The following is a 24856-nucleotide window of genomic DNA, read 5'->3' on the forward strand; positions in this document are numbered from 1 at the left end:
CCCCCCAGCCCCGCCAGCAGGCCAATGGCGAGCACGGATCGGAGTGCAGCGGCCATCGCCCTTGCTGCCGTCCAGAAATCACTGATGCAGACTGATCAAGCAGGCGAAACGTTGTCTGCAGCTGGATGCCATTGCCGGTCAACAGCAGTGCTGTCGGCTTCGCTTGCCCGGCATCGGTTTAGCCATTTTCTGCAACAGAAAACGGGGTTTAGTCAACAACTCCCCGGTTGAACGCGTGGGCCCCAAAAGTTTAAAGGGCTTTTTGTGGCGTTTTACTCCTCCAAATCCTCTCAACTACCCCCCAGTTTGCGATTTACGAATGGTTTTGCTGCGGGTGAACATGGAGCGCATCCGCCATTTAGTCCAGCAGTAACATTTTTCCGCGTCAATTTGAAACAATTTCCCAACAAAAACCGCCCAACGTTTGTGCTCCAGTTCTCTGCAGAGGTTCCTGCTGTGGCATCAGGCAGGGAGAAGGAAACATTAGTGCGTGGTTGACAAAATGGTGAATGCGCCCAGAAAACAAAAAGTTCAAAACTAACAAAAATTGGGTAGTTTTAAGGAAGGCACCGGTTTGAGGGGCTCAAGGCTCGCTCAACCGCAGCTGAGCTGGAGTTGAGGGGGTTGTGAGTGGTTTCGTTGCAGAACTGGAGGAATTTTTGCAAGTTTTGAGGGCCCCAGCGGCCAGAACGGGGGGCTGAAACAAAAAAACGGGAGAAAAGCGCAGTTTGGATGTGGATAAAAATTTCTCCCGGGGTTGGAGGGACCAAAAGGGAAAAACGGCTTTAGCACAAAATGCCCCCAAACCCCCCGAACTGAACGCGATGGACAAAATGCGAGCACGCCACTGGTTAGAGCAGGCCAAAGGCCATAAAAGCCCGCCAGTAACGTTTCCGCTCAACCCCCAAATAAACCTGCGGCACGCAAAAATCTGTGCCCCACTCGCCCCCCCGACCCCAAGCAGTTTCCTTACGTTTCCACGGCTGCACCGCTGGCCACCAAGCGCGGGAACCACACAGGACAACTCTGATGATGGCCCGTCCGAAACGTAGTGCGCGTAGGTCACGTTTTGGGTCCCGAACCCGGATCTCGACCCCTTTGAGCGCGCTCCTCTCCTCCTCCGAGATGCGGATTCGACTGCGGCGGGATCTCGAGGTCGCATACGCGCGCAATGGAGAGCAGCTGCGACGTTGCCGACTCCACTGTTTATCGGGGGTGGTGTATTTTCGGCTTAAACCGCGATTTCCCTGACCCTCCGCACGCCAAATGCCTACGAGAACGTTAAAAATAGCACGCGCATACGCTGTTTGGGCCCCCGCTCCTCCGTGGAGCCTCCAAGGAGAAAACACCCCGGAGACTTTTTGGAGAAGCGCCCATTATCTACCCAAGGAGGCCTCAGGAGTGAAAATTGCTTTAAAACCAAGCCCGCAATGAGCAAACGAAGTTTGCTTCAGCGCAGCTTGACGCTTCAACTGAAGGGCATCTTCGGGGGGCCCCAGAGCCCCACCCGAGGAAACCCCCAAGAGATCATTCAAAGAGGGTTTCATTGTCTACACAACGGCGCCTCTAGAGTAAAGTTTGCTTGAAAACCAAGCGAGCAAAGAGCAAACGAAGTTTGCTTCAGCGCAGCTTGACGCTTCGACTGAAGGGCATCTTTGGGGGGCCCCAGAGCCCCACGCGAGCCCCGCCCGAGGCAACCCCCCAGAGATCATTCAAAGAGGGTTTCGTGGTCTACAAAACGGCGCCTCTAGAGCGAAGTTTGCTGGAAAACCGCGCTGACAATGGCCAAAACAAAAGTCCCCACATTTGTCAAAAACCGCAAAAGATGACAACCCTGTTCTGCCCGTAGCTCCCAGACTATTAGCGCGATGGAAAAACTTCCTGGACCGCAATCGAGGAGCTTGAAAAGGGCAAATCGGCCCTCGAACAGCGTAGTTACGAGCGAACAAAGTTTCAATCAGCGGGAGTTTGGAAGTTCCCACATTCCGAACGCCGCTCTCTATCTGGTGCAGCCGACTAGTCTGGGAGCAGCATCCCGTGCGAAACCTGCGCGTTGCCGCCTATTGATTGGGTCGGTGCCCGGTTGCCGCTCCGCTAAATTGTACGGAAAGTGGGGAGTTCTCAGCCAGTGACAAAAACCCATAAATAACGGGACACTAATGGATTCAAAGCCGGAAAACCGACTCCCCAGTCAATTATGTATATGGATTCCATTGGAATGGCATTAATGGAAAGTCGGCGTCTCTCCATTGATCGTCACGTGGCAGCCGGATGATAAACGATCAGCCGAAACAAGTAAACGAGCGTGTTTGGTGGAGTTTTGCCACGACGGCGTTGAGTTGATGACTTCTAATTAAAAGGGGGGCCGGAAACCACCCCACAACCCCCGAAAACCTCATTGGATCAGCCCGAACTGGCCCAACAACAACAGAGATGATGGCGATCCGGCCGGGAAACATTAATAAAACCTTGGCCCCAGTGGATTTCCATCAGAAGGCTGCAATTTCCCCGAGGAAAATCGTAAAAACAGATCAGTTTCGTCAGGCGTTGCTTGTGCCGGCCGTAAATTCCGCATTTTACGGCCAAAATGCCGATAAAAGAACGGCTTTGACCTGGCCTGGATGGCGTGCGCCAACCGACCACACGCCACAAATTGACCGGCAAAATGGCGAGTGTTGGTGCGGACCGTCTGCGAATCGGTTGCCAATTCATGGAAAATGCCGACAGCAAAAGTCCATTTCAGCACATTTCACTGTCGAGGGCTTAGCGACCGATGGAAATATGCTGGCGACAATGTTGCCAGCCCCCCGCTGAGAGATTTACAGCGCGATAACTCCCCAACGGTTCGACCCATCACTAACAACCACTGGACTAAAGGGTGCAGAAATTCCCCAACAATCGGGAAATTTCAGAGATGGCAACATTGCAAACAAAGTGCTTCTGCATTCACGCAAAACTCTGCCAAACTACTGAGTTTACCCCTGGTGAAACTCAGTTTCTAATGAAAACTCGTCTCAAAACGATGACCAACCACAAAACGGTGAAAAAATGCGGTGTTGCCACGCAAAATAGTCGGTTTTCGGGAAATTCAATGGTTTATGTCGCCAAAACTCCCCAACGGCGCCCGTTACCCCTAACATCCACTGAACGAAAAATGTTCGCAGTTTCCTTGGAAACCAGAAAATGCCACACATGGCAACATTGCCGTGGCGGAAGGCGTTTTTGCAAGAACACTCTTTAACTATCAACATTCAATATGGCAACCTTGCAACGGAAAATCTTTTAAATGCCCTGGACAACTAGAAAATTGCTCAGTTTTTCCMAGATTKTTGGATGTCAACATTGACTCGGACCATTCAGACTTCACAGGCCGAAAACTCCCCAACGAACACCGTTAGGCAAAAACCCTACAGAACAAAAAATATTCACAGTGTCCCAAACAATCAGAAAACAACTAGAAATTGCGACGTTGCCAAGCAAATTGCCCAGTTTTTTCAAGATTTTTGAATGTCGACATTGACTCCGACYATTCAGMCTTCACAGGCCGAAAACTCCCCCAACGAAGACMGTTACGCAAAAAACTTGCGGGACAAAAAATCTTCACAGTGTCCCAAACAATCAGAAAACGCCCAKAAATTGCGACGTTGCCAGGCAAAATGCCCAGTTTTTCCAAGATTTTTGAATATCGACATTGACTCCGACCACTCAGACTTCACAGGCCGAAAACTCCCCAACGAACACCGTTACGCAAAAAACTTGCGGGACAAAAAATCTTCACAGTGTCCCAAACAATCAGAAAACGCCCAGCAATTGCGACGTTGCCGGGCAAATTGCCCAGTTTTTCCMAGAYTTTTGAATATCGACATTGACTCCGACCACTCAGACTTCACAGGCCGATAACTTCTTAACGACGCGAGTTATCGAAAAAAACTACTGAACCAAAAAGCTTCAGAATTCCCCCAAACAACGAGAAAAAGCCATTTGACTGGAATCAAGCGACGCAAAACACCGGGAGTGTTGAACAGCAACTAATACAATCGCCCGGCCGGTTCCACTCGAGGGAACTTCGCACCCTCGCCCCCTTTGATCATAGGAAACCAAGCGTCAAATTCAGCACAATTTTATTCCTCAATAGACAAACAGCTTCACATGTGACTGAAATCGGTGAGAAACTTCCGCACATTGAAGCCCACCATCCTGGCAATCGTCTGGATCGTCTCAAAGTTGACGTTGCACTTGTACTTGCGCTCATCCAGGCTGCACTCGTCGGAGGCGAGCGAGAGCAGCTGCAGCTGCACCAGGCTGGACACCTGGATCAGAAGGTGGTTGTTGAAGCCGACCTTGTCCTCCAGAATGGAGTAGAAGATGGCCAGCAGCCGATCCAGAGTGAAGGCCTTCGGCCCGATCTGCGTGTTCAAATGCGCCGACGGCTTGTTCTTCCGCTCGATATCGTGCCGCGTTTTGCGCTTCTTCCCGTGGAACTTCATGAACAATCGCTTGTCGTCCGTGCTGGAATTGTAGCTGGCCAGATAAGCGGCGATCAGCAGATACTTGGAGTAGAACGGCAGCTCCAGGCCCTGGCCTGGATGCTTCGAGCTGACGCGCAGATACAGCACGGAGGTGGCCGCGTTGAAGATCGGCGCGATGCGCTTCCACAGCGCCAACGAGTCCTGGGCGCGCAGCTGCTGATCCAGCACCGGCTGGCAGTACTGCGCAAAGTGCTTCCTGCTCATGTGGCGCAGCTCGCTCAGATCGCGGCAGGCCCGATAGAACACCGGCAGGAACACGCTCAGGTAGCTGCGGTGGAACTCGCGATCCACCTGCACAGCGCTCAGCTGCTCCGCGTGCGGAAAATCCAGCTGCAGAATGTCCAGCAGCTGCTCCATCGAGTACTGGGGAAAGTGCACTTTGAGCGGCTCGCTCAGGTTCAGCTTATGGTAGTACTTCTCGAAGGCCACTTCCGACAGCAAAACCACCGACACTCGCACACGCGTGAGCTGGCGCAGCCCCAAAAACCCGGCCAGCACGTTCGCCTCCATCTTCCGCAGCTCTTCGGCGTGCCGCAGCACCACCACCGACCCGTCCAGGCCCTCAATGCGCCCCAACTGGCCCACAAAGTCCATCAGGTGGTCGCAGGCCGCGAACGGCGCCCCCACCGCTGGATCCACCCGATGTCCGCTCAGCTGGTTGAGCACCAGCTCGAACAGCACCTTGCTGCTGTAGCACTCAACGAGATCGACCAGGGCGTGCCGGATCCGCAGGGCCCCCAAAAGGCCGCTCACTATGGCGCACTTGCCGCTGCTGGGGCCCCCCCGGATGTAGACAGCGGGCGGGTAGGGCGCCGCCCTGAAGTAGGCGAGCAGTTGCGCGATTTGGGGCTCCCTGCCCGGGAAGGACTTGCTCAGGGCGTCCATCTGATGGGTTTGTGAGGTTATGTCGGCCGGGCGACGATTCTACTGCTTTTATAACGCGGGAAACTGTGCATGTACTTATATAGATAAAGACGAGTACTTACCCAACATGGGGGCTGGCCCCCCTGCGCCGCAACTCGCCCCCTGAGCACAAAAAAGCCGTTAAAACACTTCGTGTTACCACCAAAGAACGCTGACACCATGACAACTGGAGTTGCGCAACATGGCCCCGAGATGGCGCCAGCCAGTGCCGCCTCCCAAAGTCCCCGAAGGGGAAAAACCACCCAAAACTCACTCAATCGAACAGTTTATTTACACACAATTGCAACAGTTTCAGCCGCATTGGCTACGCATGCATTGCTCCAATAAAACAGTGAGCAAAGTGGCGCCCTCTAGGGGGCATGTGGCCAGGCCGGCCAAGCGTGACTATTGCACGCCGTTTCGCATCAATTGCACTCGCCAGTGGCGTTCGTCAGGTATCCGCATAAAAATAGCTGGTTGAGCACAGACAAAAAACAACAGTAACTAGACTAAACTAGAAAAAAAACAACAATCACAGATATGCGCTGGTGGGCTGGTCGGAGGTCGACTCTGGCCTGGCTATTTTTTCCGGCGATTCGGGCAAAAGTTGAAGCGCGGAAACAGGAAGCAGTGCAGCGACAGGAACCTGCAACAACGCAGACCGGTCAATAGAGGCCGCCAGCGGCTACAACTCGCCGCGCGTACCTGTTCTGGTCGAATCTCTCGTCGATGCCGTCGATGCGCACCACGTTCCACTCCTCCTTCAGCTTGGCGTAGCTGAACGAGATCTGAAAGGCGAAAAAGGCGAAAAAAATTAATTAAACCTCGAGCCACACGCGGTTACAGGAAGCGATAAATCGGCCGCGGCCGGTTGGCTTTAATAAACACGCTAATTAAACGGGCGACCAGGTGAACCGTGTCTGAACCAGACGGGGGGGAATTTGGACGATCCCCAACTTGAGAAGCAAAAAACGGCGTTGCCGATGTGCCTAAAATGTAGTCACAGCGCGGACGCAATCGGTACTTGCCTGTTGCTCAATCAGGTCCTTGCGGATGAACTTCATTGGCTCCAAGTGCGAGTGGAACTCATCAATCACAGTCAGCGGCTTCTTGATCAGATGCTCTGCAACAGATAATTAGAAACATTTGGGTTCCGGTCAGTCTGACCAATCAAACGCCATTACCAATGATGTAACCCATGGTGACGTCGTCGGGCAACCGGATTCGTTCCCCAATGCTGATGAATTTGCCGTCGCTGTGAACAAAAGCTCGAACTCAATGGTTTTGTTTGGTGGATAAGCCTTGGGGGTGGGGGGGATGAGGAGGAAACAATCTCCCGCTAAAAGCTGTTTCGTCGTAAAACATGCCTGCCAGCGACGTTGGCTTTTCCGGATGAAACTTCGGGCGTAATGGGAAAAAGTGGCAGCCCGAGTTGGGGAGATTCAGGGCGATTTTACGCCCAAACTCCCCACGGTGACGACCGAACAATGCATTTCCTGGATAAATTGGGGCTTTCTGCGGCTTTTATCAAGAGCGACTTTTTTCGATTGGGGGCCCCGTTTGGGCGCAAAAATTAACTCTCCTAATCCAGCGCAATTTTGGGGAGATTTTTCCATTTTTTCTAGAAAATTTTCAAAAATTTTGCGCTTAAAACCCGCGCAGATTTTCGATGCCTCAGAAAATCCCCATGCAGTTGCCCCGGAGGGGAAACGAGCAAAAAAACGCGGATTCTGGCGGATTACAAACCTGCCCGCCTGAAGATGGCCAACATTGTGCAACTCTGTAGAGTGGGGGAGGCGTTATATGCAACTTCGGTGGAGACGGCCTGGGGCTACCTGCACCCCAAAAAGGGCTGGGGCCGCTCACTGGGGGGAGTTCTCGTTGTTTGCCAAAGCTTTAAAACCTCATTTTCTCCCAAACTATTCAAGGAGGATTTTTGAAAAAATCCCCAAAAAATACCTTGGGACCTTCCGAACGTTTCATCAAGAGCGACTTTTTTCGATTGAAGGCCCCGTTTGGGCGCAAAAATTAATTCTCATAATCCAGCGCAATTTTGGGGGGTTTTTAGTTTCTTTCTGGCAAATTTTGCGCTTAAAACCCGCCCAAATTTTAGATGTTTCAAACGCGCAGAAAAACAAGGATTTTAAAGCATTTGTAGGCGTGGCCGCTTGAAACCAGCGTCCAAACCAGCCTCAAATCGGGCAACTTTCGCACTCCAAAACGTCTTTTTGAGCGTCTCGGTGCATTTGAACGCCAACTCGACTCAATCGGATGGGAGGAAGGAAATTTTTTTTTTGGCCCAGATTTAGGGGAGTTTTCGCCTTGAAATCGGAAAATCCCCAATTGCTCGCTTGTTGTAGAAGCTAGAGAAAAAGTGAATACCAACTTTTTTATCAACTTTGACCAGTTCTATCCAGTGGCGTGCCCAGAATTAGGCGACCGTTTTCCGTTTCGGAGAAATTGACGCTTTTTCGATAAACAGTTTTTCGGCATTTGCTCGCCAACCTTTTCTCCAAAACTCTGGAAAAAGGCACTGCTCGATACCCTGGCAGATTGCGGACATTTTATCAAGAGCAACGTTTTTCGCTGCGACTGGCGGTTTTCGTGAAAAAATATAAAACGTGGTTTTTGAGCAAAATTCCGGGGTTAAGACCCGATAGGATTTTCCGGCAAAAACCCAAAGTTTTTTTTGGGGAAATTTTTCATTGCAGGGCGTTGCATGTGGGCAAAACACATGCCGGAAACAGTCCAGAAGTTTAATTGGGCCCAGTGGGGCAAATTCCCCGATAAGCCCCATATAATGGCCTGCCCGCCTGAAGATGGCCAATATCGTCCAACGCCGTAGAGTGGGGGGATGGTTTATATGCAACTTGGGTGGAGGGGGCTTGGGGTTACCCGCACCCCAAAAATGGACGGGGCCGCTAATTGGGGGGAGTCATCGTTGTTTGCTAAAGTTTCAGAACTCAATTTTCTCGCAAACTACTCATCGGGGATTTTTGAAAAAATCCCCAAAAAACACCTTGGGACCTTCCGAACGTTTCATCAAGAGCGACTTTTTTCGATTGGAGGCTTCGCGCGTGAGCAAAAAACCCCCAAAGTGATTTTCGGGCCCCCGGTACATCGGTGGCACGAAAAAATGCTGAAACTGAGCAAAGAAAGAGAGGAATCTGCGGCCCAATCAGACGCACATTCATAGATAGGTTGATGGTACCCATTTGGTTCGGCGAGGCATTTTAACGAACCCGATTCGGACACCTTGAACAAGCCGCCCAAATATTCCCTAATTGGGAAAAAGCGAAATAACGGCCGGATTTCGGCAAATTATGCGAACTAATGAGGGCGCGGGTTCCTTGAAGATCGTGGGGCAAAAAACCCAGTGCACGTCTATGCATGCAGAGGCCGGTTCCCACGCCTACTGGCCCATAGAATAACCGGCATAGAAGGCTTTGCGGCCTGCTGGAACCACGGAACCACTGCTGCTGTTGATTCGATTAAGACGCCCGCAATTCGAATTGAATCTTTTTCCGCTTCCAAACCAATTTGCCGTTGCGGTAAGCCAATTTAAAATCGTTTACGAAGATAATGGGCCGAGGCGTCGGAAAAAATTCAATGGGAAAATGGGAACCCGCTCGGGTACCGGCCGATCGCCGATCAATTCATATCGGCCGCATGCTGAATCATGCGGATGGCGCATCGTTTTCGGTACCCGGGCAGGTGTTTCGCACTTACCTTGCCAGCGGCATCATCTTCAGGGCGAGGGCGCGGCTCAGACAGAACCCGGCACCGCCCGTCGCGAACCAGAACCGCACCATCTGCTGAAACAAACAATTTTTGCGTTAGCAATTGCATTGGAGACTGAAGGTTCCCCACATGAAACCCTGAAGATGGCTAACGCGCGCGAAATCCGCCCTCGTTCGCCTAAAATCGAGCTTCTCAGCCAATTCTAGCGTGACTTGATGCGTCACACTTGGCATCTAGCGCGAAAACCACGCCCCCTGGGTTCACTTGTTGCCCGCCTAAAGTGCCCCCTGGCGGCCAAACCGTGCGTCGCAGATACCAAGTGCGACCCATCAAACCAGGCTAGAATTTCCCGGGGAGTCCGAATCTGGACACCGATACTGGGTGGCTCAAAATTTTACCGCTTCCAACCAAATCGGCCAGCCCGTTCAACGATAAACCCGGGCGATTAACGCAGGTGTATTCAATTAGGAGGAATTTACGGTCGCGATTCGCTCGCATCCAGTGCGGAAACGATTAATAAGACGAATAAATGCAAAAAGTCCCCGGCTCCGGACGGCTTTTTCGCTCGCATAATGAGCACGCAGGCCAATTGATCAATCAATTGATTTATGAACTGAAGAACCAGTTCGATTGCAGCCCGTTTTCGCCTAATTGGACGCGCCATTCACCAGCAGATATCTATAAATTTATATATAGATATATAGATATGTGAAAGGCAAAAACGCCGGCGTGCTTGGGCGTGGTCGGGCGGCCGCTACCGGGTCAATTGGGTCAGCATTAAATGCGCCGTTGCACTTTTATTCCGCCTGATTTACTGGGCGAGGAACCCAAGCGTGAAACTCCGCTTTTCGGACAAAAATCCTGCACTAACGGTTTCTAATCTAATACAGAACCGGACTGGACATTTGCAACTTGCCCAACCACCCTAGTTATACAGCTTCGCCTGCCACGCCACAGATGGCGCCAGCCCGTTCCATCTCACCGCCCAGGGCGGTTTGCGGGAAAATCGGGTTCGCAAAACTCACCGATTTCTTGTCTTTGCTCACGATTTCCAAGGGTGCCTGGATGGAGGGTTTGCCCAGGTACCAGTCTTCTCTCGGGTTGTAGTCGGCCAGGAACCGCACCAGTCTGGGCACGTTCACATAGTTGTCGTCGTCAAAGTGGCAGAACCACCTGCAATCAACAAAAGAACCACTGAGTGACACCGGATATACGCAATTGGTACCCGCGCGGGTACCAGTTGCGATAAGAACCCAAATCTAATCAGTTGCGGTTCGGATGTTTTCGAAAAAACCACGAAATTTCGATTTGAAAGCGGCAGTTGAATGGAACCAGTGTGTGACGGAACGCGGTTGTGAGCGGTTTCGGTAAGTTTTCACTTTCTACACGTGCAGTTGAGGTCGTTTGCCTGCGATGCATCAATCAGCCAGCTTTGAATGGCTGGCAAAAAAAAATCGCCAAAAATCCCCCCGATTCCCCAAAGCKCTCATTTTTRCTGCACGSATAGCCTCGAATGSCCTCTATTTAATGGTGTTTGAGGCAACGTTCTACCTGCCCCAGATTTTGAGGAATTAATTTTCAAAGCCCGAGATGCACAGTTGAGAAAAGTGCGAAAGATTTTTTGAAAAAATCGTCAAAAATTCCCCGTTGTCGCCAAGCTTGTCATATTTCCTACTTGAGTAGCCCTCAACGTCCTCTATTTCGTGATGTTTGAAGCAACGTTCTACCTGCCCTAGTTTTTGAGGAATTAATTTTCAAATTCTGAGTTACACAGTTGAGAAAAGTGCGGATCATTTTTTGAAAAAATCGCCAAAAATTACCATAGTTTCCAAAACCGGTCCGTTTTACTACACGCGTAGCCTCAAACGCACTCTATTTAATAGTCTTTGAGGCAATCATCTAGCTGCTCTAGATTTTGAGGAATTAATTTTCAAAGCCAGAGGTGCACAGTTGGGAAAAGTGCGGAAGATTTTTTCAAAAAATTGCCGAAAATTCCCCGAATCCCCCAGGCTGGTCATTTTTGCGGGTTGCGTAGCCTCAAATGCTCTCTATTTAATAGTGTTTGAGGCAATCATCCAGCTACTCTAGATTTTGAGGAATTAATTTTCAAAGCCAGAGGTGCACAGTTGGGAAAAGTGTAAAAGATTTTTTTTAAAAATCGCCGAAAATTCCCCGCAATTGCCAAGCCTGTTCATATTTTCGGGTTGCGTAGCCTCAAATGCTCGCTATTTCGCGGTGTTTGAGGCAACTTTCTACCTGCCCTAGTTTTTGAGGATTTAATTTTCAAAGGCAGGGTTGCACAGTTGAGAAAAATGCTGAATATTTTTAGAAAAAATCGCCAAAAATTCCCCGAAAGTCTTCTCAAAAAATTCCTTTACCGACCTGGTAGCCTCAAGGGGCCTCTATTAAGTCGAATTCAAAGCAACCTCTTACTTGCTCTGGTTTTTGAGGAATTAATTTTCAAACCCAGAGTTGCACAGTTGAGAAAAGTGCTCAAGGGTTTAGAAAAATATCGCCAAAAACTGCCCCAAAAATCTCCCCAAAACCTGATTTTCTGAATTGATGGCCCCAAATGTCTTCTATTGCGGGAGGTTTAAAGCCAGCCTCTACCTGTGCCAGATTTGGAGAAATTAATTATTGAATCTCAAGAAACAATATCAGAGCAAATGGGCAACGTTGCTTGAAAAAATCGCCAAAAATCCCTCAAAAGCGTTCCCCAAACCCCATTTGCTGTCCCCACAGCCCCAAATGCCCTCTTTTCCACGCAGTTTCAACCAACCCTCTACCTGCCCTGGATCAAGAGGAAATAATTATTGAATCCACTAGAGCAACTTAAGAGCAATCGGAGAGCTTCACTTTAAAAAAATCGCCAAAAATCCCCCAAAGACCTCAAAACCCCATTTGCTGCTCCAACAGCCTCAAAAGCCCTGTTTCCAACGCAGTTTCAATCAACCTTCTACCTGCCCTGGATCAAGAGGAAATAATAATTGAAGCCACATCAGCAACCTGGGAGCAATCGGGGGGCTTTACTTGAAAAAATCGCCAAAAATCCCTCAAAAACCTCCTCAAAACCCCATTGGGTGCCCCCGAAAGCCTCAACACGCCTGCACGGAAAGCAGTTGAAACCAATCCTCAATCTGCTCCAGTTTCGGAGCAAACATCCAAACAACCATGGCAAAATACGCTCAAAAAGAGGGCGTGGAACTGGATGAGGACGAGTTTGACACCTACACCGAACCCTCCACAGGTACACGGAACCTCCCCTCAATTGAGGCACTAAACGGGCTCCTTTCCAGGCCAACTCCTCTCAGTGAGGCGGTTCACTTGGAGAACCACCTCCGGAGTTTCCGTCCAAGTGATCACCTACGGAGCGACGATCACGTCCATTAAAATGCCCGATCGCAATGGAACCATCGATGACATTGTCATGGGGTTCGATGACATGAAAGGTAGTGGGGGCTGGTTGCCTGGGCAACCAGCCTCCACTCACCCCCGATTGGTTGCAGGCTACCTCCAGCCCCTGAACCCCTACTTTGGGGCTACTGTGGGCCGAGTGGCCAACCGCATTGGCTCCGCTACGATCACCATTGACGACCAGACTTACCACCTTACCCCCAATCTGGCCCCCCACATGCTCCATGGAGGGGCCAAGGGCTTCGACAAGGTAGTGGGGGCGGGCATAGGGGCGTGGCCGCGTCACTAATGGGCGTTTCCAGGTGAATTGGAGTCACCATGTCAATGGAACTGACGTGGTCCTTAGTTGCCTGTCCAGGGACTTGGAGGAGGGGTTTCCCGGCGACGTCATCACCACGGTGACGTATCGGCTCACCAACGAGAACCGCCTGGAGGTGGAGCTGCGCTCCACCTCCACTCGCCCCACCTTTGTCAACCTCACCAATCACTCGTAGGTATTTGGTTTTTAGCTTCCTTTGGACTTGAACGCTTGTTGCAGCTACTTCAACCTGGCGGGACACGCCACTGGCTCGAGCGCCCTCTACCAGCACCTCTTGGCCATCAACGCCGACCAGACAACGGACGTGGACAAGGACTCGATCCCGACAGGTAGGGGGCGCTGTTGCCCATGCTCCACTCCCTAACACTGGCAACTGTGTAGGCAAGCTGCTGCCAGTGGCGGGGACGGTGTTCGACCTGCGCATCCCCCACCCGCTGGGGGCGGTGATCGACAAAGTCCCCCACTACGAGGGCTTCGACCACAACTTCTGCATCACCAAGGGAACGGGCCAAGGGGGCGCCTTCGTCGCCCGAGCAGAGCATCCGGGCACTGGTGAGTGGGACACATTGCACCTCTCATGGGGCTACAGCGGTTCGAAACAGGGCGGGCCTTGGAGGTCTACAGCAACCAGCCAGGGGTGCAGTTCTACACCAGCAACCACATCCAGAGTGGGACGTTGTCTGGAAAGGGCGGGGCCTCCTACGGCAAGCACGGCGCCTTCTGCTTGGAGACCCAAAACTATCCCGATGCCGTCAACCATGTGAGTTTACTTTAGGGTGGGGTTACCCCCACCTTTTCCTGACCTGGATGTTGCAGGCCAACTTCCCCCCAGCCGTGCTGTATCCAGGCCAGCTCTACCTGCACCTAGTGGAGTACCGGCTGTTCGTAGACTAGGCAACCGCGCAATTACCAATCCAAATAAACCACTGTAATCGATATCTAATCGCAATAAAAGCCACTCGACTGGAAATGAGTTGCCCACGACCAGTTTTTGACTGAACGTTTGGTTCAGGAGAAAAGAATGGAAAACTATCGAATAAAGCGGTTTTGAGCAGTTAGAGGTGGTTTTCTGTCAACTCCTTTGAGTGGGGGAGCGCGTTATATGCAGGTTGGGTGGCGCMCCYCTGGGGCTACGCCMCGMCMCAAAAATTTCCRGRGGGGCWTATCGGGGGGAGTYGTCGTTGTTTGCTGAAGTGRGAAAAACCACTCATTTGCCTTTTGCGCCAAACCCATTCGTGAGGGAACTTTSGAAGAATTTCCAGTGGATGCCTATGGGCGTGCCCCAGCTTTAAYCAAGAGCAACTTTTTTCGACTGMACGTTTGGTTTAGGAGAAAAGAATGGAAAACTATCGAATAAAGCGGTTTTGAGCAGTTAGAGGTGGTTTTCTKTCAACTCCTTTGAGTGGGGGAGCGCSTTATATGCASGTTGGGTGGYGCACYTCTGGGGCTRCGCCCCGACACAAAAATGTCCAGGGGGGCATATCGGGGGGAGTTGTCGTTGTTTGCTGAAGTGGGAAAAACCACTCATTTGCCTTTTGCGCCAAACCAATTCGTGAGGGAACTTTCGAAGAATTTCCAGTGGATGCCTATGGGCGTGCCCCAGTTTTAATCGAGAGCAACTTTTTTCGACTGAACGTTTGGTTTAGGAGAAAATAATGGAAAACTATCGAATAAAGCGGTTTTGAGCAGTTAGAGGTGGTTTTCTTTCAACTCCTTTGAGTGGGGGAGCGCGCTATATGCAGGTTGGGTGGCGCCCCTCTGGGGCTACGCCACGCTCCAAAAATTTCCAGGGGGGCWTATCGGSGGGAGTTGTCGTTGTTTGCTGAAGTGGGAAAAACCACTCATTTGCCTTTTGCGCCAAACCCATTCGTGAGGGAACTTYCGAAGAATTTCCAGTCRATGCGTTTACTTTAGGGTGGGGTTGCCCCCATATTTACCCCCACCTTTTCCTGACCRGGATGTTGCRGGCCAACTTCCCCCCAGCCGTGCTGTATCCAGGCCAGGTCTACCTGCACCTAGTGGAGTACCGGCTGTCCGTAGACTAGGCAACCGCGCAATTACCAATCCAAATAAACCACTGTAATCGATATCTAATCGCAATAAAAGCCACTTGACTGGAAGCGTTCAAATGCGCCCCAATCGCCCATGAGCGGTTCATTCAGTGCGAGATGAGCTGCCCACGACCAGTTCCTCTGACCGTCGACGCCTTCGGCTCGCTGCCCGACCAATCAGGAGCCGCCAGGGAGGTGAAGCGGTTCACCTGGACCAACTCCAAGCGGACCACGGTGCAGGTGATCAACTGGGGGGCCACCATCACCTCCATCCAGCTGCTGGACAACGCCGGCCACCTGGAGGACGTGGTGACTGGATTCGACCATCTGGAGCAGTACCTGGGGCCGGACAATCGGTTTTTCGGCGCCACTGTGGGCCGCGTGGCCAACCGCATCGCTGCTGGGAAATTCGTGAGTTGGCAACCCTGCCTTGAGTACTGGCTTGGAGTAGTTACCCCCACTCTGGATAGGGACTGGCGGGACGCGAGTACAGCCTGGCAAAGAACAACAATGGCGTCAACCACCTGCATGGGGGGGTCAAGGGGTTCGACAAGGTGCTGTGGAACTACCATGTGAAGGGGAGCCAGCTGGTGCTCACCTACCTGTCCCCTGACTTGGAGGAGGGGTATCCAGGTGACGTGCTGGTGACTGTCACCTTCGAGCTGACCGAAGCAAACGAGCTGCGCATCGACTACCGAGCGGCGGCCTCCAAGCCCACGCCCATCAACCTCACCAATCACTCCTACTTCAACCTGGCGGGTCACGGGGNGGAAACTTCTGGATGTGGCGGGCACCGAGCTCGATTTCCGCCAAGCCAGACGTCTGGGCGACGTGATCAATCGCGTCCCCAACGCCAAAGGCTTCGACTTCAACTACTGCATTTCGAATCCGCCCGGCCAGATGGGGCTGGTGATGCGCGCCGTCCACCCGCCCAGTGGGCGGGGCCTGGAGCTGCACTGCGACCAACCGGGCGTGCAGTTCTACACTGGCAACGCCCTGCCCGAGGGGGATGAAATTCGCGGTAAGAGCGGCGCCATCTATCGCAAACATGGGGCCTTTTGCATCGAGACTCAGAAGTATCCGGATGCTGTCAACCAGGTGAGTTTCCCTGTGGAGGCGTGACTGGTTGGTGGAACTTGGTTGGTTTCCAGGCCCATTTTCCGTCAACCATTCTCTATCCGGGCGAGCAGTACCGGCATGTGGCAGTCTTCAAATTCACCCTGGATACGGCTTAGAGTGTGGCGAATAAAGCGGTTTTGAGCAGTTAGAGGCGGTTTTCTTTCAACTCCTTTGAGTGGGGGGGCGCGTTATATGCGGGTCGGGTGGCGCACCTTTAGGGCTACGCCCCGACCTAAAAATTTTCAGCGTGGCTTATCGGGGGGAGTTGTCGTTGTTTGTTGAAGTGGGAAAAAACACTCATTTGCCTTTTGCGCTAAAACAATTCGTGAGGGAACTTTCGAAGAATTTCCAGTGGATGCCTATGGGCGTGCCCCAGCTTTAATCAAGAGCAACTTTCGACTGAACGTTTGGTTCAGGAGAAAATAATGGAAAACTATCGAATAAAGCAGTTTTGAGCAGTTAGAGGTGGTTTTCTTTCAACTCCTTTGAGTGGGGGAGCGCGTTATATGCAGGTTGGGTGGCGCACCCCTGGGGCTACGCCACGMYCCAAAAATTTCCAGGGGGGCTTATCGGGGGGAGTTGTCRTTGTTTGCTGRAGTGGGAAAAAACACTCATTTGCTTTTTGCGCCAAACCCATTCGTGAGGGAACTTTCGAAGAATTTCCAGTGGAYGCCTATGGGCGTGCCCCAGYTTWAAYCAAGAGYAACKTTTTTCGACTGAACGTTTGGATTAGGAGAAAAAAATGAAAAACCCCYGTTTTTTGGKCCAAATGACCGAAAATCCCTCATGGCTCCCTTAGTAGTGGCTGTAGCAGCAAAATGCATATCAACATTTTCATAGCTTTTGACCTCCTCTATCTACTGGTGTGCTCAGCTTTGGTCCACCGACTCCCATTAGGGAGATAGTGGAGGTTAAGTGAGTCAACCGCGCCCATCCATTAAATACCCGCGTCCTCTCAACCCCTTTGAGTGCGGAGGTGCGCTATATGCAGCTCGGGTGGAGGGGACTTGGGGCTACGCCAGCACCAAAAATGGGCGGGCAGGACTATTGGGGGGAGTTATCGCCGTGCGCCACAGGTGGCCAACGGCCTTATCTGGCTGCCGGACGCCACTGGTTTAAATCGGCAACTGTTCAGAACAACAAACATCGCGCAGTGTCAACCGGCAAGCGGCAGCGTGCAGTTCACAGTGGCAAAATGCTGAAATCCTGCGAGAAATCTGCAGTGGAGCTCAAGACCAGCGCCTTCGGCTCCTACAGGGACCCCAGCGGCGTCTGCCAGCAGGTGCACAAATTCACCTGGACCAACCCGAACAAGCAAACCACCGTCGAGGTGAGGAACTTTCCCGAAAAAAATCCCCGCCTGGCAACAGGATGTTTTCGAACTGATAACCTTCCAAGCGATAAGAAGCTCGGTGACCATAAAATAAAGCAGGCCATACACTTCCCCACTAGGTGATCAACTGGGGGGCCACCATCACCTCCATCCAGCTACCCGACAAGACGGGCAAAATTGAGGACATCGTCACTGGCTTTGACTCAATCGAGGAGTACCTGGGGGAGAAGAACCGCTACTATGGCGCCACCATCGGCCGCGTGGCCAACCGCATAGCGCGCGCCAGCATGGTACGTTCCATCTCACTCGCACCCCCTTAGTTGCTAACCTCCCGCCCCAGACTGTAGATGGCGCGCGTTATCAGCTGGCAGCCAACAATGGGCCGAACCATCTCCATGGGGGCGAGCTGGGTTTCGACAAGGTGCTGTGGGACCATCGCACTGATGGCACCCGACTGATCCTAACCTACAATTCGCCCCACTTGGACCAAGGCTATCCGGGCGCTGTTCTCGCAACTGTCACCTTCCAACTGACTGATGACAATGACTTTGCGATCGACTACAAGGCGGTGACGACGCGCAGCACGCCTGTCAACCTGACCAATCACTCCTACTTTAACTTGGCGGGCCATGGAGCCGGCTGGGCGGGGCTGAAGGAGCATGAGATTGTCATCAATGCCGACCGGTACACCCCAGTGGACCCGGCCGGGATTCCCACAGGTAAAACGCCCCGTTTGTAGCGCGTGCGACAGAGAGCCGATGTGAGGGATGGCGCTAGTGTGGGCTAGGGTTATTTTTTTTTAAATTAAATACTTATTTTGAATTAAATCAATTTCAGGCCGCATCCTGGACGTTTCGGGCTCGGTGTTCGATCTGCGGGTGCGGCGACGTCTGGCCGACGTGCTTCATAAGGTGCCCGGCGCCCCTGGATTCGACCACAACTTCTGCATCCAGAAGCCTTCCGTCCAGGTAGGGCTTCCCGATTGTTTCCTGGATATTGACCAAAAACCCCCAACAGGACCTGGCCTTTGTGGCCGAAGTCCAGCACCGGGACTCCGGCCGCTCGATGGCCCTCTACAGCAACCAGCCGGGCGTTCAGTTCTACACGGGCAACTTCATGCCTGAGGATGACAGCAGCCGGGGCAAGCTGGGCGAAACGTATCGCAAGCACGGCGCACTCTGTCTGGAAACGCAAAACTACCCCGATGCCATCAACCAGCAGGTAGGTTGACATAGTGGGCCCCTTCCGGATGCATAGTGGGCCTGTTCCAGGCCGATTTCCCGGCCGTTGTGCTGCGTCCAGGCGAACAGTACCATCATGTGGCCATCTTCAAGTTCCGCCTGTTGGACGTCTGACGTGCTCGCGGCCAATCAATCAATTACTCCGGCCTGGTCATCAATTGAACATGTTGCCGCCTCCTCCGCAAATAAACGCAACGATTAATCACAGCCATGATTAATCGAAACGAACAAACCAATCGATAATTCGGCCAACAATTAATTAAAATCCTTTCGGCTCAATGTCGACCCGAACTGGTCCAATCATTTAGCATTGTGTCGGTTCCGTGACCGCACAGAGGCTTCCGACTGGGTCTGATGACCGCCGAAATGGCCGAAACGTCGCCGGGGGGGCGTTACCCTTTAGACTCAGCCGCCCGACTGGAACTGGGACTTTGTTGGTGATCGGGGAGGGGGGATGCGGTGATGCCACATTATGCCGGAAATACCCCAAAACAGGATTTTTTTGGCGGATTTGCACGATGCCCCTGAAATGACGTGAAATATCGAATTTCCGGGAGTTTCGCGTTACTCGAGGGAGTTTTGCGTCCGACACCTGCTTAACCGGGGCAAACAGTGGCGTGCGCTCACAAAATCTGGGGAAAAAACCCGAAAACGTCAATAGCTGCCCAACTAGGCGGTTTAGGCGAAAAACTAAGAGAAGGTTTTTTACGCGTTCTGAGCTGCTCCATCCAGAATTTTCCGGTTGTCTCTGCTTGAGGGGGGGGGAGGTACTGATTTTTAGTACCTTTTTGGCATTTGCGTCCCTGCTATTCAGTGGGGGGTGGGGGGAGGTTGGAACAAACGCCCATCGATCCCTGTTGTCATTCCCCACTTTTCAGCAGGAGCAACATTTCGCAGAAAAAAATTAAAAAGTGTTTTTTACTGCAAAAAAACGCCCTTTTCCCCCCGAAATCCCCATCAAATGCCCCCATTTTCACACACTGGTTTTTTACAACGTCTCTGACTGGATTTAGCAGGAATTAGTGGACTTGGGGATTTAGGGGGGGGGCGTTCCCATTTAAACCCCATGCAAATTGGGTGCGAGCCACTGCAGAGTGAGGATGACGGATTTTCGAAACTTTTTCACTCAATTTGGGTGAGTTTCACTGGTTTCAASCAGCTGCATAAAAATTCSTCGCGTCAAAAATTGGCAAAAATTTCGAAAATTTTCCCCCCAATTTTTGGGCCAAAACCAGAAAATCGCCCCTTGCTCGCTTATTGGTGGAGGGAGAAAAAAAGTGAATACCAACTTTTTTATGCGCTTTCACCCGCCCGTTTAAGCGGCGTGCTCTAAATCGACATATCGTCTTTCGTTTCGGAGATATTTACAGTTTTCCCTAAACAACGTTGCCGCCCTTTTCTCCCCAACCGTTGGGAAAATCGTTCCGGCAAATTGCCCACTAGACACCTCTGGACAATGCCGACTTTTCCTAAAGAACAACGTTTTTCGCTGGTAGGCTTGGCTGAGCAGCAAAAAAATAAAATGTGTTTTTCGAGCAAAATCCCCGGGGTTTGGCCCGATGATTTTTCGAGGCAAAAATCAAATTTAGTTCCCGAAAATTTTTGCTGCGCAGGACTTTGAATATGGCCAAAATACAGGCGCAAAACAGTTCAGAAGTTTCCCCAAAAAATTCCCCGTGCAACTAGGGGGGGAAAACCGAACGCTCTCCACAGGCTCTTATGGGGGCGCCGCCTTCAAACCGCCCTAATTCTCGCAATTTTGCCCCCAATCTGCTGAAACTTGCACCAGAGCTGTTGGAAACCCGCCGCAACCCAACCAGCCGGAAAACTCCCCAGTGAAACACTCGGGAGGGGAGCAGGCAGTCCCCATTTAACCCCCGGGACGCTTGGGTTCGACCACACCGTGAAATTCCTCAAACAATCAGCAATAAAAAATCAGGAAAAATTCCTGCAGGGTCCCCAATCGCCTTGGAACATCCCCAAAGCATCCGGGCACCTTATCAGAAACACCTCACTCTAGCAGAAGAAAACCCGCAAGTTCCCCAGCGAAAAAACCCCCAATTTGCCCCAATTTCCCGTGTTTTCCGACCGAAAAAAAATCGCCAAAAACCCCCGGTTTGTCCAATTGGAGCCCGACGGGCTCCAAACCCGAGAAAACTAATCAGCCAATTAAACGCCGACCCTGGAAATTAGACAACAAGGCCGTAATAGTTGAGATAATCGAATTAGAGACGTGAGCATTCAGGATGTAAATAATCATCCCATTTACATGTAAATCGAAGCGTTCCACACATTATAAGTGGCGGCAACACCGCTGCCCGGCTTAATCTGATCACACGAGTGCAACACGATCGAACCGATCGGAAACGCACCTGCTGGAAAAGGACGCAGCTACTAGCTGGGTCTTTTTCATACGCGCTCCGTCCCTGTCCCACTCGTTGCTCAAATTTTTTGATAAAATCGGCTAATTACACGTTTCGAGCACCCTGATGATGAACCCAAACCCACCGGTTGCGCGTAACAGACGCCAATTAGGCAAAATCTTGCTTAACTGGTCATTGAGACTCGTTAAAGGCGATTAAGGCGGTTTTAATCGAGATCAACTGGCCGGGGATTAAAAATGTGTTTTAATTCTCGCTATTTTCGGCCGTTTTGTACGGGGGCCGCTGATAATCGATCGCATTTCACGCGATAATTCGACGTAATTTCGAGGCGTTTTTCCGCTAAACCGCGTGCGACGCAACAAAATTAAATTCGGATAATTGGAAAAAAAATGCCGAGTCACATTGGCCTACGAAGAACCACCCAAGCTGAAAGTTTCAGATCGGTGGCCAGTGCGGTTCTTATGGGGATGGCTGGATTGTTTGATGGTTTAGAGACAAAGTTCAAAAGAGGTTTTTTGTGGGGAATTTCCCCCCCTTTCCAGTGATCTGCTTGGATTTCCCCTGGCACTTTGGGTTTTGGAGCTACTGGGTTTTTTTCGGAGTTTTGCCCCCCTCTTGGCTGATTGAGTTTTTGACCGGGAAATCCTTCATTAGCTCACTTATTTGTTGGTTTACAGGCAAAGTTCAAAAGAGGTTTTCTATGGGCAATTTCCCCCCCTTTCCAGTGGCGTGCTTGGAATTTTCCTGGAACCTTCGCTTGCCGAGATACTCCGAGCTTTTCGGAAAAAGCACATTTTAATGGCGGTTCTTGTAAATTTTTGCCCTTATTTTGGGCAACACTGATAGTCTTGGGGCACTTCCAGCAATTTCCAGCGAAATTTTCATCAAATTTGATTGAAAAAAAATTGGACCAACTTCGAAGCGTTTTCCCCAGATTTGGCCCCAAAATCCTAAAACCGGCGGTGGCGCGCTTGTGGGGCATGCTAGAGGAAAAGTGAATACCGACTTTTTTATGCATCTTGACGCCCTCCGTGCAGTGGCGTGCTCGGAATTTTTCCACCCCGTCTCGTTTCGGACATATTGACACTTTCCTCGAAACAACGTTTCGGTCATTTGCGCAACAACCATCCAAGTGAGCGCTTTGCGTTCATCACCGTTAGATGGCCGGTGGGAGCGCGGAATTTTCCTCAAGAACAACCTTTTTCGGTGGAAGGCTTTGTTTAGGCGCAAAACAATCAAAAGGGAAATTTGCAAAAAAATCCAAAGACATTATTGGGGAAAAAAAATTTGGGGTTTTGAAAAATGTTCTTTCACAGGGCGTTGAACACGCACAAAATACGAGCAAGAATCACTTGAAGAGTTTCCCAACCAGCCTCAATTGACCCCCACTAAAGGGAAACCCCCCTCATTTAACCCCTCATGTTAAGTGAGCGCAAACAATCGGCCAGTAAAAATCAGGAAAAATTCCTGGGGGGCCCCCAATCCCCAAGACATCCGGGCCCCCTTCCCGAAGACCCCACTCGAAAAACACAAAAACTGTCACTTCCACAGCGAAAAAACCCCCATGTTGGCCCCACCCTCACCTGTTGCCGCTCTGGAAAAAAAATCGCCAAAAATCCCCGAAAACCCCAATAGCGGCCCTTTTGGCCCCAACCGATAGAGCCCTAATTGGGCCACCAACTCCCTGAAAAACCCCCGCAAAAATCGGCAAGAACCAACCACTGGAACGTTGGAATGACGTTATTTGCACGTGGCCACTTCGGACGTTGTTTTAACGTAGTTTTAACGTAATTTTGCGCAATTTCTTCAATAAACCGCACGGAATTGCTGGGATCGAGCGCTAGAAGGGCTCAAAGCGCCCTCATCGCACTGATTAAGGCCACAAAACACACTTACTTTTTGTCGGTGTTTAAAAATGTATCAAACTCGACTGACATCTTGCAGCAAAGCGCCTTCCGATTGTGGGACGACGAGCAGTTCGTGTTGATCATGTGGCCATCTGAAACAGCAAGAAAAATATCGTTAATTTGGTATTCTTGGGAAGCAGAAGAAGTTTCCCGGTTGGAACGAGACGCGCATAAAAGTGGGCTTGAGGCGCGGAAAACATGCAGAAAGGCCGATTGGACAGGACGATAAGCCAGTCGAGACACAAAGAAACGCTCTCAGGTGAAGATAATTATGCGCCAATTCGACCATGGAAATACACCTGGCGTAGGGAAACTGAGACATTCGCTTTAGCGATTTCGCCACAAATTTGCCTCTGGCGTCTCGGCGAAGCACGCGATTGAAAAACTTCCTGAATGAAAGTTAACCAGCATCAAATCACCGATAAACTGATGGTCAAAAATTGCAAATCGCTCTCCAATTAGAGGAGCTATGGGCAAATGAATTTGGCCCACTGGTCCCATCAGAGCCCCAACACGTAGCCAACTTCAAAAGGGCCTGGAGCCCTAGTGGGAAGCGCAGCTGGAAAACTTTTTTGACAAAAATCAAAGAGCGTCCAGTTTTCTTTAATTTGCTGTTGGAAAATTCCAGCTCGGCCCCCTATTGGCTCAGCTGCAGGCAAATGAGTCTAGCGCACTCCCTACCCCACTGTCTCCTATTAGTTGCCCAACTTCAAAAGCGCCTGGAGCCTTAACGAGAAAACCAATCGAAAAAGTTTTCCCACAAGACTTAAAGAGCGTCCATTTATCTTTAATTTGGCGTTCAAAAACTCCGGATGGACTTCCAATCAATTGGGCCACATGCATTTGAATCTGGCCTCTGGCCTTTCCCAGTGGGGTTCAACATACGCACTTTCAAAAGCTTCTGGAGCCTCAGCCAGACGGGCTATCGCAAAACTGCCCCAACACCAATCAAAGAGAATCAAATTGTCTTTAAAACGGCCCGTTCCGAAGTGAAATCAGTCGATAAATGGGCGAGCCACCGGCAAAAGAACAAACGGGCAAAGCCAATCGTCGTGCCGCAGAAAAAGCGGCAACTTAAGCCCCCGAAAAGACCGCAAATCCCATGGAATCATAAATGGCCCGCTAAGCCACTGCTGATCCTCGAACTCCCGAGGGAACTGAACGGGAAACAGTGCGTCCATTCATTAACAAAAAAAAAAAAAAACGACAAAAACGCCTCCACGCCCTCAGGGTCAATGCCACTATTTGGATCAAGTTACCGATTTTATTCCGATCGTAATTGCATTGTTTGCACCAGATGTGAATGTGCTACTTACTGGTCTTCAGCTGGAACTCCTCGTCATCCGTATCAGTGAAGAACCACGTCTGAAACAGAAGAAAGCGACCGTTAGTGAAGGTGCCATCGACACGCCCGCTTGCCAATCTAGCGGATTTGCGTGTAGAAACGTTGAATTGATGGGGGGCAAATGAAGAATGGGTCGGTGAGCCCGAAAGGGGGGCTGAAACAACTGCAAGTCGCGTGCAACCCGTGGGAATCAAGCGGCCCTTTAGGGTAGCGGACTAAAACGGTCGGCATGTCGCCGATTACCCCAATAAACCGAGGAAAATGGCTTTGGTGTGTAGATAATCAATCGTCAGAGGCTTCAGGCCATTGCCAGTGGTTCTGTAGAACGTCATGTGCTTACACAAGTGGTTCGAGTGGGCCGCCCAAGTACCACCATGTGTAAATTGTTTATTCAGCCTAGACTCGCCGTGCCGCCACTTCAACAGGCTTCGCTTCGTGTTTTGGCTTCTTCGTGCTGGTGCCGTGATGAAATCGAAACCCGGCCGCTTAGTGGTGCTTGATGGTGCCCGTTTAGGTGCCCTCAGGGCGGCAGGAACACCGAAAGGGAAAAGGCCCGGGAAAAATCGCCCG

General features: G+C 51.2%; 5 protein-coding genes across 10 annotated transcripts in view; 2 read left to right on the forward strand and 3 right to left on the reverse strand.

Annotated features, from left to right (window-relative positions):
• Positions 1–1434, reverse strand: part of LOC109540122 — a gene marked incomplete in the record, with an annotated part of 7602 nt that extends 6168 nt beyond the window's left edge. Inside the window, 2 exon segments of the mRNA XM_048663090.1 lie at positions 1–189; positions 974–1434. Of these exon segments, the coding sequence (XP_048519047.1) occupies positions 1–56 (56 nt within the window).
• Positions 1435–4104: 2670 nt separating this feature from the next.
• On the reverse strand, positions 4105–5997 carry LOC109540099 (origin recognition complex subunit 5). 2 transcript variants are annotated; one of them, XM_048663093.1, is made up of 2 exons: positions 5516–5997; positions 4105–5459 (listed from the first exon to the last, which is right to left on the reverse strand). In XM_048663093.1, exon 2 carries the CDS (start codon positions 5412–5414, stop codon positions 4146–4148), a length of 1269 nt encoding a protein of 422 aa, XP_048519050.1. In that variant the 5' UTR covers positions 5415–5459; positions 5516–5997; the 3' UTR covers positions 4105–4145. The 2 variants fall into 2 exon arrangements, with proteins under 2 accessions (XP_048519050.1, XP_019763857.2); XM_019908298.2 differs by having other exon boundaries at positions 4105–5456; positions 5516–5628.
• The window catches only part of LOC109540120 (fringe glycosyltransferase), a 23818-nt gene continuing 4664 nt past the window's right edge, over positions 5703–24856 (reverse strand). The window contains exons 3-10 of one of the 2 annotated variants that reach the window (XM_019908341.2): positions 24258–24306; positions 22931–23033; positions 10199–10346; positions 9162–9247; positions 6617–6687; positions 6461–6555; positions 6138–6220; positions 5703–6078 (exon numbers count right to left, since the gene is read on the reverse strand). In XM_019908341.2, the coding sequence (XP_019763900.2) occupies positions 6012–6078; positions 6138–6220; positions 6461–6555; positions 6617–6687; positions 9162–9247; positions 10199–10346; positions 22931–23033; positions 24258–24306 (702 nt within the window). In that variant the 3' untranslated portion in view covers positions 5703–6011. The remainder of the gene's footprint in view (positions 6079–6137; positions 6221–6460; positions 6556–6616; positions 6688–9161; positions 9248–10198; positions 10347–22930; positions 23034–24257; positions 24307–24856) is intronic. The other variant, XM_019908342.2, reaches the window with a different exon arrangement.
• Positions 10437–15125, forward strand: LOC109533964 (galactose mutarotase). 3 transcript variants are annotated; one of them, XM_048663096.1, is made up of 9 exons: positions 10437–10540; positions 12320–12420; positions 12470–12622; positions 12680–12837; positions 12890–13077; positions 13126–13235; positions 13288–13458; positions 13509–13666; positions 14874–15125. In XM_048663096.1, the coding sequence occupies exons 1-9, from the start codon at positions 10452–10454 to the stop codon at positions 14949–14951; spliced, it is 1206 nt and encodes a 401-aa protein (XP_048519053.1). In that variant the 5' UTR covers positions 10437–10451; the 3' UTR covers positions 14952–15125. The 3 variants fall into 3 exon arrangements, with proteins under 3 accessions (XP_048519053.1, XP_048519051.1, XP_048519054.1); XM_048663094.1 differs by lacking the exon at positions 14874–15125 and adding an exon at positions 13723–13964; XM_048663097.1 differs by lacking the exon at positions 14874–15125 and adding an exon at positions 13723–13964 and having other exon boundaries at positions 10461–10540; positions 12116–12420.
• On the forward strand, positions 15031–18882 carry LOC109546772 (galactose mutarotase). 2 transcript variants are annotated; one of them, XM_048663092.1, is made up of 6 exons: positions 15031–15197; positions 17529–17699; positions 17750–18128; positions 18247–18377; positions 18427–18630; positions 18681–18882. In XM_048663092.1, the coding sequence occupies exons 1-6, from the start codon at positions 15075–15077 to the stop codon at positions 18762–18764; spliced, it is 1092 nt and encodes a 363-aa protein (XP_048519049.1). In that variant the 5' UTR covers positions 15031–15074; the 3' UTR covers positions 18765–18882. The 2 variants fall into 2 exon arrangements, with proteins under 2 accessions (XP_048519049.1, XP_048519048.1); XM_048663091.1 differs by lacking the exon at positions 15031–15197 and adding an exon at positions 17202–17406.

Source organism: Dendroctonus ponderosae, unplaced genomic scaffold, assembly GCF_020466585.1.
Source record: "Dendroctonus ponderosae isolate FM_Combo_2020 unplaced genomic scaffold, Dpon_F_20191213v2 Dpon_F_20191213_12, whole genome shotgun sequence".
In the NCBI taxonomy this organism is placed as follows: Eukaryota; Metazoa; Arthropoda; class Insecta; order Coleoptera; family Curculionidae; genus Dendroctonus; species Dendroctonus ponderosae.

What these genes read in the sequence shown, in the direction of transcription:
- LOC109546772 (XM_048663091.1), top strand. Translation starts at nt 17,272, where the DNA reads ATGCTGAAATCCTGCGAGAAATCTGCAGTGGAGCTCAAGACCAGCGCC. An exon ending in GCATAGCGCGCGCCAGCATG is followed by an intron (nt 17,700 to 17,749) that starts GTACGTTCCATC and finishes CTCCCGCCCCAG; the next exon opens with ACTGTAGATGGCGCGCGTTA. An exon ending in CCGATGCCATCAACCAGCAG is followed by an intron (nt 18,631 to 18,680) that starts GTAGGTTGACAT and finishes GGCCTGTTCCAG; the next exon opens with GCCGATTTCCCGGCCGTTGT.
- LOC109533964 (XM_048663096.1), top strand. Translation starts at nt 10,452, where the DNA reads ATGTTTTCGAAAAAACCACGAAATTTCGATTTGAAAGCGGCAGTTGAA. An exon ending in CGCGGTTGTGAGCGGTTTCG is followed by an intron (nt 10,541 to 12,319) that starts GTAAGTTTTCAC and finishes AATCTGCTCCAG; the next exon opens with TTTCGGAGCAAACATCCAAA. An exon ending in GTCAACCTCACCAATCACTC is followed by an intron (nt 13,078 to 13,125) that starts GTAGGTATTTGG and finishes CGCTTGTTGCAG; the next exon opens with CTACTTCAACCTGGCGGGAC.
- LOC109540099 (XM_048663093.1), bottom strand. Translation starts at nt 5,414, where the DNA reads ATGGACGCCCTGAGCAAGTCCTTCCCGGGCAGGGAGCCCCAAATCGCG.